The sequence below is a fragment of the Diabrotica undecimpunctata genome, chromosome 3 (assembly GCF_040954645.1).
Source record: "Diabrotica undecimpunctata isolate CICGRU chromosome 3, icDiaUnde3, whole genome shotgun sequence".
Classification (NCBI taxonomy): Eukaryota; Metazoa; Arthropoda; class Insecta; order Coleoptera; family Chrysomelidae; genus Diabrotica; species Diabrotica undecimpunctata.
Window position 1 is genome coordinate 73,369,165 of NC_092805.1, and position 22,400 is coordinate 73,391,564.

General features: G+C 32.0%; 1 protein-coding gene across 1 annotated transcript in view; it reads left to right on the top strand.

The window, feature by feature from the left end:
• The window catches only part of RfC4 (replication factor C subunit RfC4), a 79,944-nt gene that overhangs the window by 9,109 nt on the left and 48,435 nt on the right, over positions 1-22,400 (top strand). Inside the window, exon 4 of the mRNA XM_072526061.1 lies at positions 14,882-15,077. Coding sequence (XP_072382162.1) covers positions 14,882-15,077 — 196 coding nt within the window. The remainder of the gene's footprint in view (positions 1-14,881; positions 15,078-22,400) is intronic.

Here is a 22,400-nt window from a genome sequence, read left to right on the forward strand (position 1 = left end):
AGATTATAATATTTATCAATTTTGTATAAACATATTTTATGTATTAGATTAAGTTTATAGCCTATGTTTTTTTCCCTTCGTGCAAAGCCCTAAGTCTATCCGAGGTCCACCTGTCTCGTCTAAATGCTCTGATCGACCCCTGAGCGTCAAATTGTATCCTAGTCTAATATCCCAAATTATATAAGATAAAAAGATAGGAAAAAAAAACAAATAAATAATATATGTGTGTATATATATATGTATATATAAAAAAAGAAAAAAATAAAAAAAAATAAAAAAAAAAATTAAAAAAAACACAACAAAAGGAAATAATTCAAAACAAGCTGAATATGTTATAAGAGAAATAAAAATCTAAGGTATAATTGTAAAATTAGATATATAGGAAATATTTCTTTGTAAAATTAGAGCAGGACTATGATTGTATAGCAAACGAGAAGAAAGCAAGGGTCACTCCTTTAGAGCTTCCGAATAAAAAATACAAAATAATCCCATAAAGGTAAGATGGCGAATGGACAGAGACTCCGAAGCCAATAATGCACAATCACATACACACAATAATCAATTAAATGAATTATCTGGTACCGATACACTCGACAAAAACTTGGAATCTGACAAAAACTCATATTATGATAAACAACGTTTATTAAATCAATTAACAAATAGATTTAAACCTAACGATTTGGGACCGTTTCATGTTTTTGTTGAACATTTAGAATTAAGTATTGGAGATTACATCCAATGAAATTGGGTGAAAAGTTAATAAATGTAAAAGAGTATGATAAAAATATTATTGAAATTAGTACGGTTTGGTCGCAATCATATAAAAATCGAACTAAATTTGGGCAGTATTGCCAATAAATTAGTTAAAGATCCATTCTTTGAAATAATAATTTACTTGCATATATTCCGGGCCATGGGTTAGTTCAGTCAGTCGATACTTCCTACAGCGAGGGGGCCCTCCTACAAATGATTAATTCTAGTGTACCTATTAAAAAAGTAAAACGCATGACTAGAGTTAACCAAAAAGATAACAATATGGAACATGTTCCTCGTCAAATGATCATTGTTACATTTGAAGGAAAACTTATTCCTCAATTTATTTATATTAATAAAGTTAGATGCCCTGTAGAAACTTATATATTAATCCAGTTATGCAATGTTTTCGTTGTCTCCCATACGGCCATTCCGGCTCACATTGTAGGGGAAAGAAAAGGTGTAGAAATTGTGGGTCAGAAAATGGATCTGTGTGCCAAGCATGCAATATTTTTTGTGTTTATTGCAAAAATAATAGTCATAATTCTACTTATAAGGAGTGTCCAGAATTTAAAAGCAAACTAGAATCAAAGAAGCTATGTCTAATTTGAATATATCTTCAAAGAAGCTGAAAAAGTTATTAACAATCCGGCCTATTCTAGCCTCATACAAAAAAAATAAATTTGCTCCATTAATTGATTCAGCTATAGAATTTCCCGCTTTAAAAACTTCTACAGCACAACATCCAGTCCATAATACTTCTTCTAAATCGAACTTTAGGTCAACACATGATCAACCATCTTCTCCTAAACCCTTGCCAAAAAAAAAAAAAGAAAAACTAGTGATTCTTCTCCCAATTTCCCACCCATTAGACGAGAATATAATACTAGCTTTTGTGCAGGACCGATCTTCCAGTTTGGAAAAGAATCGCAGAATGATTTTTCAACACTTAAACATCAATTAATTACCATGTTAACAAGTTTTTTTTTTTTTTTCAGTCAGCTTTCATTCGTCGTGGTAGTTAGACGTGCGTAAGAAAGAAGCTTGTTTTTAAAACCGGTGTTTATAAATTAGCTATATAAATAAATATTTCGTGAACTTTAAAAGTAAATTAATTACACCAAATAAAAAAGCGAAATTCGGAAAGACATTAAAAACTTATGAGTGCAGTTAGCGGAGGCGATGCCTCCGATAACAATGTTTTAGAAACCCAAATGGATACAGAACATGCATCATCTTCAAACGAGGAGCTGTTAGGATTTCAAAATCTGGTTCCGGTTATACAGATAAGTACCACAAAACTTGTTAATAATAAACCCATTATAGATAATGACTTTGCTAATGTACACACTTCAATAACAAATACCATAAACAAAGAAGTAGGAACAAAAAGGGAAGAATTTCTTTACCGACAAAACGACTTGGGACCTCATTACGTGTATTTGGAAAATAATTCACCCGATTTTAAAGGCAGGTTAAACGCTTTAAGGATAGGTGACATTATTATCACAAATTTTAAAGAAATTGATGAAAAAATTGTGAGCATTGACGCAGTAGGGAGAAATAAAATACGTATAAAATTTAAAGATTATAAATCGGCCAACTATATCATATCTAAAAAAAATGAAGCAATATTTACAAAAAATAATTTAGACATATACATTCCTAAGTTTCTTGTAGTTAGACAGGGCGTAATAAGAGATATTTCCACAGAATTTTCAGTAGAGTATGTTAAAGACAGAATCAAAATGTACGATTTACACTGTAAATTTGAAGTCATTCAAGTCAAAAGATTAAATAGGAGGCAAGTAGATGAAAAAGGTACCCAATATATTCCAACAAAAACATGTGTAGTTAGTTTTAGGTCACAGGTACTACCAAAATATGTAACAATCAACAAGGTACTAAAGGAAGTCGAGCCATATAAACAAAGGTGCTATTATGCTTTAATTGTCTAAGATTTGGACATACAGGGGGACAATGTAAGAGCAGGGCTAGGTGCGAAAAATGTCAGGAATCACACAACTCAAAAGAGTGTAAAACGACCGATATAACTCCAAAATGTTTTAGTTGTTCGGGGAATCATTTTACTACAAATTTGAGCGCGTGTCGGGAATTTCAACGTCAAAAACTTGTAAAAGACGCTATGTCTTCCAGTAATATTAGTTATCAAGACGCCAACAGACAGTTTCCCAGGAACTCCTATGCAAAAGCAACAACCATTAATACGGAACAAACTACAAACATTTCCTGCCTCAAAACTTTCCCTCCATTAAATCCCAATAATTATACACCCACCCAGCTCCCATCAAATTCAATTAACCAAATGTCAACAAATAACATATTTTACAATAATTCAAATAATACAAATTCTAGAACATTTAAAAGACAGAGACCAAATAGTCCAGATCCAACATTAATTTTGCATAATGAAATTATAGCTTTCCCTAGATCTCAATTACCGAAGGGAGGAATATTAGACAGTATTAACTATAAAGGAAATATTAATAATAATTCAGTTGCATCTCCTTCAGACCTGAGCATGATAAATTCAATATTAGAATTAGTTATAGAAATTGTCACAAAAGTTTTAGTAACAAAAAGTATAAATATAAATAAGGAAGAACTCGAAAACTTAGTCAAATTAACTATAAATGGAAACACGTCATCACATTCTCAGACCTCAACCATTCAATAAATATTCTTCAATGGAACTGCCGTTCAGCAGTTTCTAATAAAACTAACCTAGAATATCTACTAGATAGGGGCAACTACTCCGTTGCACTTCTATCGGAAACATGGTTTAAAGCAGGAAAATATTATAATTTTAAAGGCCTCAACAATATTCGCTGTGACCGGGACGACGGGTACGGCGGCTCAGCCATTTTATTAAAATCAGACTTAATATACCAAGAAGTCTCAATTCCAACTACAATAAACTTTGAGCATACTTGTATCTCGGTTAATTTTCCATTTATACATAAAAAAATTTACTTCGTTTCAGTATACTGTAAACCGAGAACTAGAATATCATTACAACAGTGGATCAACTTTTTGGAACAAATTCCAAAACCATTCATAATTGGGGGCGACTTTAACGCACATAGTTTGGCTTGGAATGATGGATATGACGATACCTATGGCAAGACTCTTTTGGAAGCTATCGAACAATGCAACCTAGTAATTTTGAACGACGGATCACCTACATTAGCAAACAATAAGAAGTCAGCTGTAGACTTGACCCTCTGTACACCGGATCTGACGCACCTAATTACGTGGTCTACTTTAGAAGAACCTTATGGCTCTAACCACTTACCAATACACATACAATTTGGAAGGAATAGCCCGCTTGCGCAAATTAAACAGACAAAACATAACATATGGAGACTCAAGGCTGCTAATTGGGATGTATACACCGCTGCACTTGAAGCTACAGAACCAAAATCATCACTAATGGGCATTATCGACAATATTAACAAAGCTGCCAACAAAGCAATTCCCTTACAAAAATCAAACACACAAAATAGGAATCATTGTTCGAAGGACTGGTGGAATGAAACCTGTAACATAGCTGCTAAAGCAAGAAAACAAGCTTACTTAACCTACACACATGCTACAAATCTTAATAATATAACAGAATATAAAAGACTTGATGCAGTAGCTAAAAAAACTTTCAAAGAAACTAAGAAAAAAAGCTGGATTAATTATTGCCAAAATCTAAATCAAAATACACCAATTAAAGAAGTGTGGAACAAAGTAAACCGATATAAAAACCGAAAACAAGTAAATAAACCCCCAATAAACCCCAAAGAAGACTGGATAAATGAATTCCACACAAAAATCTCGCCCCCATGGGTTGAAAACAACATTACTCAACAAATAGCTACCGTAAATAGAAACACTTCTTTTCTACAATCACTATTTCAATTATGGGAACTCGAACAATGCATTAAATCAACAAATAATAAATCTCCTGGGGCGGATAACATTTCATACAATATGTTGCATAAAATGCCCTTAGGCCATAAGAAAGCCCTGTTAGAATTGTTCAATTCGATTTGGATAAAAAAGATTCCTTTTCCACCAATGTGGAAAGAATACATCGTAGTACCTATCAAAAAACCTGGAAAACAGAACGGAAATGCAGATTCATATAGACCCATAGCTTTATCATCGTGTATATTTAAAACCATGGAAAGAATGATAAAGAACAGGCTTGAATAATAATAATAATATTACCTGACTCACAATATGCTTTTAGAAAGGGAAGATCTTCCTTAGAACCCCTAACGATACTAGTAAATGACATCTATCTAGGATTCACACAAAAATACAACACTTTGGCTACATTTTTGGATATCACTTCAGCATATGATAATGTTCAAATAAATATACTAGAAGAGAAACTTATCAATATTGATCTACCAACCTCCTTTGCCAACTTCATAAAATCAGCTTACTCTAGTCGATCAGTTTCCTTAAAGATAAATAAAGAAGTTTCGGAATCAAGAATATGTAGATCTGGATTACCACAAGGTAGTATCTTGAGACCAATCCTCTACAGCCTGTACACAATGGACATAGAAAATGTTATATCACGAAAGTCCAAAATTATTCAATACGCCGATGATGTTGTTATTTACACCAGTAACAAATCAGAGGACAAATGTATAGAAAATATCAACACTGAATTTATAGAAATCCAAAAATGCCTAGACAACATGGGACTTTCCATATCCGAGTCCAAAACCAATATATGTATTTTCTCTAGAAATAGAAACAACTACCAAAGACCATTAACAATAGGAAAATATAAACTCCGTATTAGCAACTCTGTAAAATATCTTGGCCTACATCTAGATAGAAAACTATTATGGAAGGACTGTATCCACCAAATCATCAAAAAAACAAGTAATTCTATAAATATTTTAAGAGCGTTTTGTAGGGCAAAGTGGGGAGCAGATCCAAATACGGCTTTACTTTTCTACAAAACAATGGTACGATCAATAATGGATTATGGAAGTCAACTCTATGGAACAGCAGCAGATACACATCTAAATAAAATCGAGATACAACAAAATAAATGCTTAAGAGTTTGCCTGGGATATCTTAAGTCAACACCCATAAATATTATGCAAGCTGAAGCTGTGGAACCTCCCCTTAAACTAAGAAGACAACTATTGAGCAGAAAATTTGTGATAAAAACCATTTCCAAAAAAACTTCTTACCTCAATAGTATACAATCACTAACAGTTCAAGTTTTGACTCATAGATACTGGCACTTCAAGAAAACCCCCCTCATAGTAGAAACTTTCTCAGAAATACTTGACATTACAGATATACTTTATTCCAACCAACTCCCCCCGGTTCTAATTTACTCGCCAGAACTAATTTTTTCACGTGAAATTAGAACCTACTATTTTGAAAGTCAAGAAGTAGCAAGTTTCAATCAAACAAAGTTTAACGAAACAAAAAACAAATACTGGCCAAACTATGATTCTATATTCACTGATGGATTAAAGTCAAAAGAATATACCAGCTGTGCCTTTTACCATGTGGAAGAAAATACTGACAAAAAATTTATTCTACCAAAGGAAGCTTCCATATACACTGCAGAATTAACAGCAATTGTGCAAGCTATGAAATACATACTCGGCTCTAACCACGACAAATTCATAATATGTACGGACAGCAAAAGTGCAGTAGATAAACTTAAAAAAGTAAACATAAATAGATGAGTTAATCATATTGAAGCAAATATCCTGTATTTACATAATGAGATCCACATCAAGAATAAAGTCGTCATATATCTATGGGTAAAGGGACACGCAGGTATAACAGGTAATGAAATAGTAGATACCTTAGCAAAAACAGCCCCAACATCAGGAGAAGAACTAAATCTTAAACTACCCCCGTCCGACCTATTCTTAAACCAAAGAAACAAAATAAATGAGATGTGGCAAAACCTACACAACGCTTCAACAACCGGAACAAACTTTTGTAAACACCAGCAAAGAATTCCCAGAAAACCATGGTTTCACAAAATAGCAAACAGAAACTTTGTCGCCACAATAAATCGAGTACGTGCTAATCATGCACTAACACCTTATTATAAGCACAAAATGAACATTACAGACGATCCACTGTGTAGTTGTGGTAAAATGGATACATTAGTACATGTTTTACTTGAATGTCCAATAAATAATGTAAACATTAATAAACTATGTAAAAACTTAATTCACTACAAGATAAACCTTCCAATAGACCTAAATTGTATTATTTTTTCAGGAAATATTGATATCCTTTATGTACTTCATCAACACATCATAAACTGTAAACTAAAACTGTATAATTACTAACCAATTTTGTATGCAATTCTGTGAAAGAAACTAAACGTAAAGCACACAAAGAGGGCTGAAACTTCCGAGGGGATGAACCGGGTTGACGCCCTAGCGCGGAAAAAAAAATATATATATATATACAGGGTGTCCCAGACTAATTTACCCACGCTATATCTCTTAAACGAATAGAGATTTTCGAATGGAACAAAAAGTGATCTATTCTACTTGTAATACACTTTAATATGGCATAGAAAAAAATCATCCCCTAAATATTTATCCCTTAGTTACAACCCTTAACTTTAATTTTTTTAATAGCACCCTGTATATTTTTTTATAGTTTTGGATGTGATCTCCTATCGTCTATTCAACAGATTTATTAAAAATAAAATCGGTTTGTAAATAATCAAGAAATTAATTTATTCTTTATTTTTGTTAATTAAGTGTCCCAGACTAATTTATCCAGGCTATATTTATTAACAAAATAGAGATTTTTTAAAGGGACAAAAACTGCTCTATTCCATTTGTAACACACTTTAATATAGCGAAGAAAAAATCATCCCCTAGTTACACCCCCTAACTTAAATTTTTTAATAGCACCCTGTACATTTTTTTATAGTTTTGGATGTGGTCTTCTATCGTCTATTGAACCGATGTTTTTTTAATAAAATGGGTTTGTAAGGTATCGAGAAAATATCAGTTTATTTTTTATTTTTGTTAAATTAATCAAGATAGCCTTAAAAAATAGAATAGAAAAGAAATATGCTTTATTATCACTGAAATTAGATAAATCGTCAATATTACAAAATAAAAGAATGAAAGTAAAACAAAAACAATTTATTGCAAACTTTAAATAAATTGCAAATTGAACATACTACTCGTACAAATAAAATACAACCTTAGAAACAATAAAACTTAAATGAACAATAAAAATAAATGCAATAAAAATTACATGAAAAAATAAATCAAAACACCAACTAACTAATATTATTTACATTAAACGTTCGAATTGTAATCCACCTGCTGCAACACACATTTCGAATCGTTCCAGAAGATTCGTGTCCATTCCAGTACATGTGGCTCGAATCATTTCGGGAGTAATTTGGCGATATGCTTGTCTTATTTTTTCTCTTAATTCCTCTAAATTTTGCGGTTTTGATTGATAAACAATATCTTTTATCGCTCCCCAAAAGAAAAAGTCAAGACGTGACAAATCATATGAACGTGCGGCCCACATAATTTCTGGAGAGTTGTTTGCTATCCAGTGGTTATCAAAACGGTTTTGTAGGTGGTCGCTAACGATTCTCGCATTATGTGGAGTAGCTCCGTCTTGTTGCCACCACATTTCTTGACGCTCATGAAGAGGAATATCTTCTAGCAAATCGGGTAGAATGTTTTCTAACAAGTCTAAATATCGAACACCTGTTAGAGTGCCGTTAAAAAAGTAAGGACCTATAACACGGCCATTAAATAAACCGTACCACACATTTATACCCCAAATATGCTGAAATCTTGTTTCCATCATCCAATGTGGGTTCACGGGAGACCAATAATTGGAATTGTGACGGTTGACAACACCATTATTGTGAAATCTAGCCTCATCACTCCACAATATTTTTGATAAAAAAAAGTGGATCATCACTGATTTTTAACATCATTTTTGCAATAAATTCAAGACGTGTTTGGTCATCACCAGGCTGTAATCCTTGAACTAGGTGCACTTTAAAAGGATGGTACTTAAAATCTTTGAGAATTCTATGCACACAACTTTTTGGAATGCCACATTCACTGGCGAGGGTTCTAACAGACACCTTGGGATTAAAATTAACATATGCTAGTACATTAATAAGGTTTTGGTTACATCTTACTGTGCGTTCAATTGTACCTCTTTTATTATTAGGAAAATGTCCCTGTCTAAGTAAGCGTTCCAAATTCTTAAAGGTTTTTTCGCTTGGAATGTTTCGATTTGGAAACCTTTCTTGATATAACTGTCGGGAAATTCTCCATAAATCAAAAGGATATCAACGTACTCGTCAGGCGAAAATAAATAAGGCATATCGAAATGTTATAAATACACAATTACAACAAATATAATTATTACTGGTCTAATACCAAACGTCAAAAATAATAATTGTTGATTTAACAGATCAAATCATGGCAACCAGAATTAAGGATAATATCCAAGACGTAAAATAACCGCAAAAGTTTTTCAAATATTGTGACTTTATTATAAGAGATTTTTTTGTTAATTTTTGCACACTGGAAGATAACGTATGCTCCTACAAAGACCAAATTTTGAAAAATTAAAAATAATGTTTAAATAAAAAGAGTGTGTACTTCGTACGCACGTAAGAAGTTATACTACGTAGTTAAAATAGTAAAATTTTCAGGAATAATAAAGCATAATATTTCTTTTCTATTCTATTTTTTAAGGCTATCTTGATTCATTTAACAAAACTAAAAAATATAACCCATTTTATTTTTAAAAAAATCGATTGAATAGGCGATAGAAGACCACATCTAAAACTATAAAAAATGTACAGGGTACCATTAAAAAATTTAAGTTAGGGGTTGTAACTAAGAGATGAATATTTAGGGGATGTTTTCTTCGCCATATTAAAGTGTATTACAAATGGAATAGACCAGTTTTGTCCCTTTAAAAAATCTCTATTTTGTTAATAATAAATAAAGCCTGGATAAATTTTAGTCTAGGACACTCAATTAACAAAAATAAAAAATAAATTGATTTCTTGATTATTTACAAACCAATTTTACTTTTAATAAATCTGTTGAATAGACGATAGAAGACCACATCCAAAACTATAAAAAAATATACAGGGTGCTATTAAAAAAATTAAAGTTAGTGGTTGTAACTAAGGGATGAATATTTAGGGGATGATTTTTTCTACGCCATATTAAAGTGTATTACAAGTAGAATAGATCACTTTTTGTCCCATTCGAAAATCTCTATTCGTTTAAGAGATATATCGTGGGTAAATTAGTCTGGGACACCCTGTATATATATATATATATATATATATATATATATATATATATATGTATATATATATATATATATATATATATATGTATATATATATATATATATATATATGTATATATATATATATATATATACATATATATATATATACATATATATATATACATATATATATATATATATATATGTATATATATATATATATATATATATATGTATATATATATATATATATATATATATATATATATATATATATATATATATATATATGTATATACATATATATATATATATATATATATATATATATATATATATATATATATATATATATATATATATATATATATATATATATATATAAACACCTTACACATTTTATATATTACTAACAAAACAAATGAATACATCATGCTCAGGTCTGATACTATGAAACATTTTACACAAATGAATGATTCAATCTAACATAGTCTGGCTAATTGGTTCTCGCCAAAGCCATAAATTCCACGGAAAAAAAAAAGTTTTTTTCACCAATTTTCACAGAATCCATTATCAAATAGTAGTTTAAATTTTGAAGATATAGAGTTTGAAAATAAAATTAAAAACATTGTTGATAATATATTTAAAACCTAACAAAACAAAAAAAAACTCAAAGATGTCCTTTAAACAAAATCTTAAGATTATTCAGTGGAACGCTAGATCTCTTAAAACTAACAAAAATTCTTTTTACCAAATTTTAATGCAGGAAAAGTTTGATATTGCAATAATTTCTGAAACATGGTATAAGCCTACTGATAACATTAGTTTAATGTTATCAGTAACATAAGTAAGATAACATTTAAACATAAAGTTTAATAACTTTAACATCATTGCGGTTAATAGAGATAAAGGTTATGGTGGAGTAGCAATTTTCATTTCACATAAAATTATATACGAAGTCATTCAATTTAATCATAATTTTAATCCAAAAATTGAAGTTTGTGGAATCAATATAATTCTTGGTAACAAAAAACTGGCAATAGTATCTCTATACAAAACCTCCGATGTTAGAGCGAAATCTTAAGACTACATAAATTTATTTAGTTAAATAAAACATGATTGCATAATAGGAGGCGACTTTAATGCCCATCACAGCATGTGGGGCTCACCTACATGCTCACATGATGGCAGAGTTTTGGTGGATGCTTTAGATCATTTTCCAAACTTGATTGTTATAAACGATGGATATGCCACAAGGATTTCCACTCCTGACCAGGCTAAATCTGCAGTAGATCTCACAATTGCTTCATCTAAGGTATGTCCTACACTTGGTTGGTTCCATTAGTCAGGATACATATGGATCAGATCATTACCCAATCAGTATTACGCTTAATAACTATTATCACAATGATGCAATCACGTCCCCATTATATAGATGGTCTATGAATGAAGCAAATTTGACCTTATATACAGCTGAAATAGAGAAATCATTTTCCACGCCACCAAACTGCATCGATACCAACGGTATGTGTATATTTTTAATGGAACACATTACGAATGCTGCGAACAAAGCTTGCAAAATTCTAGGACCATCCTCAAATATATCATTCAAATCACCTAAATGGTAGGACGAGGAGTGCCGTGAGATATCGAATAAGAGAAAAATTGCATGCAAAAGGTACAAACAAAATATGTGTCTGGCAAACTTTGTTGAATATCAAAAAATTAATTCTAAATGTAAACGAACCTTTAAACAAAAATGTAGAAATAGTTGGGCCAACTTATGTCTCACTCTAAACAGATAAACTCATCCCACTGAAATATGAGATAGAATTAAGAAAATTAAAAAAATAAATAAAAACCTGTATGTGCACGACGAAAACATCGTTGAAAATTTGTTTCATAAAATAGCTCCTTGCTATGTTCCTTCTCCAATATATCCCACTGAAGATACATTTAAATCACATTTTTTTCATCTCCTATTAGTATCAATGAACTAACTGCTAATATCAAGTATTCTAAGAGATCCTCCCCTGGGATGGATGGTATTAATAAAATTATCTTATGATATATAACTTGCCTACAATAGCACTTCAATTTCTCCGTGAGATTTTTAACAATATTCTAATTAAAGGTGATAACTGTGATTCTTTGAAGCAGTGTCTTGTAATACATATCCCAAAAGCTAATGATCCTAATGTCCTAAGACCAATATCTCTTATGTCATGTATATTGAAAACATTTGAACGAATCATGAAAAATCGATTAGAATGGTGGATGGAAAGTAACAACCTTTACCCAGATGGTCAGCTTGGGTTTCATAGAGGGAAAGGAACTATGGATTGCATTTCACACTTAGCAACCGATATCCAGTTAACTTATTCTAAAAACCAATACACAGCTGCTTTATTTGTGGACATTTCTGGTGCATATGATAACGTTATTCTCGACCTGCTTGATCAACTTGTTAAATTAGGAGTGCCTAGTAAATGTGCTTATGTCCTAGTCAATCTATTTATAAATAGACAAGTCCATATTCGTTTAAATAATTCACTGATTGATCCAAGGATAGTTAACAAAGAGTTACCTCAGGGCTCAGTTCTTAGTCCCTTATTATTTAACTTGTATTCATTAAATTACTATGGGAATGCAGTGTAACATTTTACAATATGCTGATGACTTCTGTTTCTATGTTGAGAAAAAAACTTTTCAACAATGTGTTAATGCCCTTGAAGTAAATATGTCTTATTGCAAAAAGTATTTTGATAGTCATGGGCTTGACATCTCACCTAAGAAGTCAGGTGTAGTATTTTTTTCGAGACCCAGGTTACCAAAAGTTAGTACGTTAAAATTCTCCCAGCTGGAAATTCCTGTATATAACAGTTTTACATACCTAGGTGTTACCTTGGATTCAAAATTAACCTGGAACGAGCATATTAATAATTGCATTACCAAATGTGAAAAAAGCCTTAATATCCTTAAGGCCGTTAATTTATACGATTGGCGAGCAGACACGAAAATAAACTTATTATTTTACAGAGCATATACCAGATCAATTTTGAACTATGGAAGCTTTTTCTATGGATCAGCGACAAAATCTCGTTTGATTAAATTGGATCGAATACAATACAAAGCTTTAAGGTTAGTCCTAGGAGCTCTCAAATCTACTCCCACACCACCCCTTTTGGCAGAATGTAACGAGCCACCTTTACATTTAAGACGTCTATTTTTGGCAGAAAAATTTATTCTTAAATGCCAGTTTAATAATCAAAACAGCTTGTCTCTCTGTTGAAAATCTAACAAACAAATGGTGGGCAAATAAAAACTCTCCAACTTTAGCTGTTGCTTTTCCCAATTTATCACAATATTCGTTCAATGGAGAAGGTATTCCATTATTTGGCTCCAATTATGACATACTATATGAATATAAACCTGCTGTAGTAATTCCTTCATCTATTTCAATTGTTTACGAAGATTTAGTAGTACAGAACAAGCTGGAAAACTGTAACCATTCTTGTAAAATTTATACCGATGGCTCAAAATCGCCGGCTGGTGTTGGCTGTGCCATTTACATAGACAATATTCAAGATTATTTTCAGTACAAATTAAAATCAGATTGCTCAATATTCACAGCTGAATTGGTAGCCATTATCAAGGCGTTGGATTGGATAATTAATAGCACATTATATTTCGAACTATATATAATTTTTTCTGACTCACAGTCTGTCCTCCTCGCATTAAGGCACTTCTCCAAACACATATATACTAACAGACTAATTGTAGATGCGCTTGAAAAGCTAAGGATCTTAACTTCTTTAAACAGAATTGTTAACTTTGTGTGGGTTAAAGGTCACTCTAATATTCCAGGTAATGAAAAAGTAGACTAAAGACTTTTGGATAAAGACGCTACTTTAGTGAGTATAGAGTACAACGAGTTGCCCAAATGGGATATAGTTTCAGCTAGGAAGAAACATGTTAGACTTAATTGGGAAATTGAGTGGCAATTCTTTACTAACAGTAGCAAAAATACATATTGCAGTATATATCCAACTCTTCTACCTACTCCCCCAAATGACAGAAGCCCCATCCCTCGGAAAATTTATACTATGTACGTTAGATGCCTTTTTGGACATGCTACAGTAAATGCTTACCTATATAAAATAAAACTTTCCGAAACTGATATATGTGAATGTAATGGCAATTATGACGACCTTAACCACTGGATGTTTCAATGTCGGTATCATCAAGAAGCAATTAAATTTTTATCAAGCCATCTCCCAACAAAAAATCATACTGCCGCAGAACGTTGCTTCTATACTCTATTTAGGTAGTCGAAATTCAACTATTAGATCAATTTTATGGGAATTTTTCAAACGTACTAAACGGAAAATTTAAACTGTCTTTTTCAGTGTTGTGTGAATCCGAAATGGTAGGACTTTAGTTGTTGCATTTCCCATTGTCTTTCCTTTTATGTAATTTACCTTTAACCGTTGCTTGTATTGTTTGTGTAAAAAAAAGTCGCTATGAAGGGCACCTTAGCGTGAAGCGTGTGTTCCTGTTCAATCCTTTTTGTATAGTCACCCAATAGTGTTTTCAATGGGAAGGTTAGGAAATCAAGTGAATGAACAAACGGTTAGGATTGTCATGAATTTAAAGGAAGTGTAGGAGATTGTTTTTACCTATTAAACTAAAAAATAAAAAATGTTTCAAAAATGAAGTTTAATACTAAACTTCATAATAATACTACTACTTCTCTGACACTGCATCTAAACTACATCTTATCAATTGTGTTTTTATTTTTTAGTATGACAGATGGTGCACAACAAGCTCTGAGGAGAACAATGGAATTGTACACCAACACAACCAGATTTGCTCTGGCTTGCAATTATAGTGAGAAAGTGATTGAAGCTATACAGTCTCGTTGTGCCATTCTTAGGTATTCTAGGCTTTCTGATGTACAAATTTTGGCAAGAACTTTGCAGATATGTGAAAAAGAAAATGTAAGAATTCAAAAATTATGCTTTGTAGTGTATATAATTCTTATTGAATTTTGTTTTCTTGTGCTGTATCTATTTTTTAGATTTTTGTGTACATTTAGACCCAGTTCAGCAGTATGAACAATAAATTGTGTTTGTTTAAAACATTAATATTTCATAAACTTTACACCGCAGGCTGTGTTGAAATAGACCGCAAGAAACATAATTTTCAAAAATTTATTTTTTTTTTTTAATACTGTGTTGATTTTTTGGGGGTTGGATGCTTCCTGCAAAGTAAAAAATTCAGGTTATTCAAATGTATTTATTAACATTATTTCGACTCAACTACAAAAAAGGGCAAGTGATTATTGATATAATGTACATATTACATGGTAATAACAATATTAAAAATTTAAATTTCTTCAATACAGAAATCTAAATTATTCATATTTAAACAATCAACATCTTCTATGCCTGCATTCCCGGTTAATTTTTGATAAAAACTTAAACCACCTGCTAGTAAGAGATGGTACATTTCTCGCAAATTTGCAAGCTTCGGTTCTTCTATTGGTTTTCCTTGAGGCCACAGTTCGACCAAATTTAAAAATAAATCACATTGACTTTGAAGTTTTCGCCCTCTCGTAATTTTTTTTATATTAACCTCATTAATGGGACTATCAGAAGTGTTCTGCCGAATGAATAATGAAAAAGGTTCATTTTTTGTTAACTTAATAGATCTTAGCCAGTTAATTTTTTCACCATCAACAGATACTTTTCTCTTGGTTATATTGCTTTCTATGGATGATGTACCAAAAAGGTCTTTCGAAGTCAGTTCAGTGACTACAAGTGGATTTTTCTTTCTGCACCCTTTCATGACATTTAGGTAATCTAAAGGCAAATACATTTGGTGCTGGTGTTTTAAAGCCAATTCAATGTCACTGAAATCCGAGTCATTTGCCAAAAAAACTATGACCAGAACATAAAAAATTTATAGTAATATCTTAAAGATGATGGGATGAATGCAAAATATAATTTAATATAAAAGTAATTTTGATTTGTTTTGTCCCCACACGAATCGCTCCACAACATCAAATATTTTACGTCAGATGACAAATATTTTTGGGTGTGGCTTATTAAGCATAATCCCACTTCCTGCGCTCCTCGACCAGCTACTCCTTTAGCCCATACATAACAGTATCCACGATTTTCAGATCCACTATGCACCCCAACATTGTAGACCCAAAGTTGTCTCTTATAGAAAATGATGTTAGTTGGAATCCTTGGAAGTGGTAGAGTTTTCTCCAAATCAAAAGTGAGGCGTTCATAGTCATTCAATTCTTTTGTCATTTTAAAATCTCTTCTCGAGTTTTGTGCAGTTTCAGCCTCATCAATATGTCGTTTGTGTTTTTCAGTTAGTTCCTGTTTCTTCTCTTTGTTTGATTCATTATTAATTTCCATTTTTAAACTGTCGCATATGTTGCATGTATCTTTTTTTAGCGTCTTAGTTCTTAAATTAAAGTTGGAATAAAAGATTTGTTTGTAGTTGGTGATACATACAGGTTTATTACATTCTTTGGAATACATTTCGTACATTTTGGCAAGTGTCACATGTGTAGCTAAAAATTTTGCGTCAGTTGTCGTCTGTGAATAGTGGGAAATATATTTTGGGATCCTATTAATCTGATTGATTACTTCTTCCAACTTATGATCAGGCATTTTATTCTTACCGCCTTGATTAACCCATTAGCGCTCAGTGGCAACTTTAGTTGCCAGTGACTTTCAACACCTGTAAAATCTTTTGTGTATTGTGTGTGACCTATTTTTAAGTGGTATATAATTTTTAACGGGTCCACATGTATTTATAACCTACAAATTTGCTTGTAAACTTGTTAGGTACTCGTTAGTATTTATTTCAATATTAGAGTTTTGCAGCAACCAAACTTAGTCCTAAAAAATGTAAGTATTTTTTAGTTAATTTATAATATTTTGTGTTTATACTCAATTCATTTTAAACCAAAGGTTTATTATATATACTGATCTCAGAAAATTAACTGTTCATTGAATTAGTACATAATTATGGTACCCTAAATTCACGTGGCAACTTTAGTTGCCACTGAGCACTAGAATGATTAATTTTTTTCTTTTAGGTCTGAAGATAATACGTTTAGCGTAGATGAAATTATGAAAGCTTTTGAAGAAAATTACGGATGGATTGAGTTTTTTTAGAAGAATCAGGTCTGTAGGAATAGTTCCTCCTATAGAATCTGCTAAAGCTGATACAGACGAAGATTCAGATTTATCAGATGACGAAACTGAAGGAAATCCAAATCATTTACCAGGTAGAATCCTCAGATCAGAAGCGATTGTTAAGTTGGATGAGGAAATTGTTGAGAATCATTCAAACAGTACAGTAAATATCTGTTTGGATGAGAAAAATATTGATTTGTCACAGCCAGGTACTTCAAAACCTATTGGAAATAAAAAACGAAAAGTAATTGCACCTTCAAACAGTGTTTGGTCTCAAAATAAAGAAAACAGTTGGAATTTACCTGCCGTTACTATACCCTCTGGACCATCGACTATGGAATTTTTGAAAAACTCAGTAAATTCTCCACTTCAAGCTTTCAAATGCTTTTTTACTGATACTCTAATTGAACATATCATTACAAAAACTAATCTTTATGCCGGACAAAAGGGAGTGCATAGTTTAAATGTAAGTTATGATGAAATTTCTGTCTTCTTGGGAATAATCTTATTATCTGGTTACCACCAACTGCCGAGTAAGCGGATGTATTGGCAAAATGAACCTGACTGCAAGGTAGCTATAGTTGCAGAAGCAATGCAAAGACGTCGATTTGAGGATATATTACGGTATCTTCATCTAAATGATATATATATATATATATATATATATATATATATATATATATATATATATATATATATATATATATATATTTCTTTGTAGTACCAATTGACTTCTGGACGAAAAGTATTCCCATTTGGCATCCGTGAATATTCACGGGCCACAATATACAGCGAATTCTGTTGCGGTACCAATTGGCATCAATCGCTGTTGCGGTTTCTTTGGCATCGATTGGCTTTGGACCTTTAGCATCCATTGGTTTATGACTCAAGTCGACAATAATACCTAAAGGTTTCGGTGGAATTCTACCTGAGTCAATTCATCTGTTCAGTCATTGTAATATTTTGTTGTCGAAACGGATGTTTAAAAATTTAACTTGTTAGAGTATATTACTCTTTATCTTTAAATTGTAGGCAGGTAGTTATTGCTTTTTTCGAGATTGAATATTTTTCTTTTAAAATTATGACAGCTTCAAATTTGATTTAATTTGCTAAATACTTTTATTTTACATTTTTTAAGCTCAGTAATTTAAAAATGTTTTATCGTCTTTTAACAACTTCTAGTCTGATTATTCCCTGAGTAAAAGAGCTCTGTTGTAATGAATTATTTGGTATTACTAAAGAAATTCTGGTATAGTAGGATTAAATGTTAAAATTAAATGTTACAATGATTGTAACTTCATGTCTTGGGCTGTTACGTCGCATTATGGGCTATATGGGCTGTATTTTCTCGTTCTTGTTCGTATTTCTCTTCGATTTGCATTTTCGATGACACTTTCCAATATTTTAGCAAATTCAAAGTCCATGAAAAATACTTAGAAAGCAAACAAAAGTACTTATAAGAGTATACGACCATTTGATAACACTCACTGTGAATATTTTTGCAAGTGAAGATGTTTAAGACAACAGGCACATTATTGCCGAACGCAAAGTGCACATAACTTTCTCCTTTATTTTTTGGTATCTGACTTCTTACAACTGTGTGTATTTTTCTTTCCTCTGCCCATACTTCTCGTACGTCACTGAATCTGGTTTGATGTGGTATTATATAATAATAGATGCACAATCAAAACGAACCAGATTCTTTTACATTAAAAAGAGATAAAATATTATGTCCATATACTATGAAAAGCAATAATTAAAAAAGAGTCGTATTTTAACACATATTTGTTTTTCTTTAACCGTTTGTTAATAAATAATATATCAAAATTTATTCGACATAATGTATGTTTTATTTTAAGGCTGTAACATAAAAATAAGAATTACCTGTTATGAAGGCACTACATAGGTAATTATTATCTGTACCTAACAAAAACCAATTTTATCAAAATCAACCTAGTTTGAAATATATGGAGTCTCGATTATATCTCATGGTTGTGTTTGCCCTACGTAGAAAAAAATAAAATAAAATTACTGAAATCTCTTGGGAATTGAAGTACTCAAGAATTGAAAAGATGTTGAAATTACTGTAACTTTGAAGAAGTTGAAAATCAAATGTTTAAAGGTACACTTCTTTTAAACAAAATTCAGAATCAGTATTTTATCTCTTAACTTCATTAGAAGTGAATAATACAGAAGTTATATACATACAAAAGGTTTTTGTAAGAAACACAGTTGCAAACATATAATTTACAAAATTTCTTGGTCTCTCTTTTTAAAATGGCGATACATAGCTTTCAACGTAAACAAAGTTTTAGGAGTAATTTAGGACCTTTAACAAAAGTTAAGAATGTACTATAAAGTATGAATAATTAATAACATGCTACATGTTTTGACATTGCATTATTTTATGTGTCATGAATTTGGCCAAATCTTATCATACGTTAATTCAATCCATAGTAATATTAAATTTACAAGAGAAATAAAACAAAACCAGTCAATAAATTTTCTAGACTTAAAAATTATAAGAATTGAAAACAAACACGAGTTCTCTGTATTTCATAAACCTATACATACTGACACAACCATACACAGTACTTCATCCCATCCTGCACAACATAAATTAGCAGCCTACTATAGTATGTTCCACAGATTGACAGAAATCCCAATGTCAAATAATAACTTCGAAGTAGAATTGAATATCATTAAACTTATAGCAATAAATATTGGATACAACGAATACATAATAAACAAAATGTTACAGCAAAAACTACTCAAGAAAGCCCTTAAATCAATCTTCCCACCACAAGAGAAAAAGCCCAATACAATATATTGCTCGATCACGTCATATACAGGTAATATATTAACTAAAATAGCCAGACAGATCAAAAGAAAAGAATAACACCAGCATTTAAATATATTAAGAACAACAAGAGCCAAACGAAAAACATGCACTTACACACTGGGGTTTATAAACTCACCTGTGGAGACTGTCCAAAAGCTTACATCGGTCAAACAGGTAGAGCCTTCAACAAACGTATAACAGAACATAAAAGGGCTTTCAATAATAGGAAAACAGAATCCACATATGCACTTCACCTTCTAGATCATAATCATTCTTTTAACGACCAATTTCAAATTCTTCACGTCCAAAATAAAAGCCTTAAGCTATCTTTATTAGAATCTATGAAAATTAAAAGACACCAATTCTGAATGACGAACTTGAGACTAACAACTCCCCCCCTCCTCAACCTGTTCAGTGAAACTATATAACCTGAACGCACAGTAGGTTAACCATCACTTAAGAAAGGCAAGTTGCCGAAACAGCTGTAGTGACAATTACTAAATAAATTTTGTGGAAGTACAGAAAACAAAAGTTTTCAGTTGTTTTATTCTAGAAATTTTACATTTCATCATAAATTGTTAAGTTTCACACTAGTTTTTCAAAATGAGAGATGACAGAATGATATACAAATAAGCAAGAAATCGTTCTTGTTATTACTAATGAAAATGGTACCAGTATTCGACAGGTGGCAAGGAATTTTATCGTCAGTTCTTCCGTCATCCATCATGCTTGGAATCGATATGTAGAAACCGGTCGATATAAAAGACGCATTGGACAGGGTCGTAAAAGGAAATCAAACCCAAGAACTTCCTTCAGCAGCACGGGATTCAAACCATGGATTGGCCACCCCTGAGTCTCGATCTAAATCTGATTGAACATAGCTTAACTTTTTGGATCAATAGCAACAACTACTCCGATGGCTAATGCCTCTCCCGGTATTGAATTACACTATTGATCCAAATGGTTGCAGAACAACACAACTCACCAAGTGTGAAACACTAGACAGCTGTTTCGGTCCACCCAGACTATCATTAGTGACGTTTGGGTTCACCATTGGAAAGTTGTCCGTTCTGCTTTGGGGACTGTGTCCTCTGACTATAAAATATAAGCGAAAAATTGCAATACACTCTTAACTGCTCAACATATCAAGGTGTTATAGCAGGTGTTCCGCGTGCAATGCTGCCATGTTCACATGTACAGCGTGGAAAACAAGAGTCATTTGCTGTCGGTTAAGGTTACCGAAAACCCAAGCAAAGCTTCACTTTTTGGATCAATAGCAACAACTACTCCAGTGACTCCAATAGTGAACATGGCAGCATTGCACGCGGAACACCTGCTATAACACCTTGATGTGTTGAGCAGTTAAGAGTGTATTGCATTTATTCGCTTATACTAATTGAACATCTTTGGGATATGTTAGATAGATGTGTCCCGAGGCGCCCACATCCACCTCAAATCCTTCAACAACTAAAAGAAACTCTAATCGAAGAATGGGAAAATATAGGTACCTCAACAAGATATCGACAGGCTTATACGCAGCATGCCACGTAGATTTCAAGCACTAATTCGCGCTGGTGAAAAATACACACGATATTAAGAATCAATTTTTCTTCATATCCTTACGTTAGAGATGTGGAACAACTGCTTATTCCATTTCATTTGTTGTAGTGTTTTCAAGTTGTTATGATTATCTTCAAAATGGTATGTAGAAATGGTTTTAATTTATTAAATTTATTTGAACAAAACATGATTCCTTTATTCAGGTAATAAGATTTCTATATTATTAAAATTATTAAGACGCAAACATGTGTGAGGCAAAATTAATAACAAACTATGAACGGATAAATAAACGAAACACAAATATAGAGATATCAGCAGGAGTGGTGAGAAAAGCAAAGAATAGTAGAAGGCAGGAGAGTAATAATATCCCAGTTAAAGACAAAAAATGATCCAGAATAAGACACTTTAATAAAATATAGGTAGAAGAGCGAGCACTAAATCCTACATATCTGATCTACCCGAAAATGTATTACTTTGCTATACTATAAAATACTAGTTATGTTTGGATCAACAGAAACAACTACTCCGAGGGCTAATACCCCTACCGGCATTGAATTATACTATTGATCCTATAGTCGCAGAACAACACAACCCATCAAGTGTGAAACGCCAAACAGCTGTTTCGGTCCGCCAGACCTCATCAGTGACGCTTGGCTTCTCCATTGGAAAGTTGTTCGTTCTGCTTAAGGGTAAAAGGT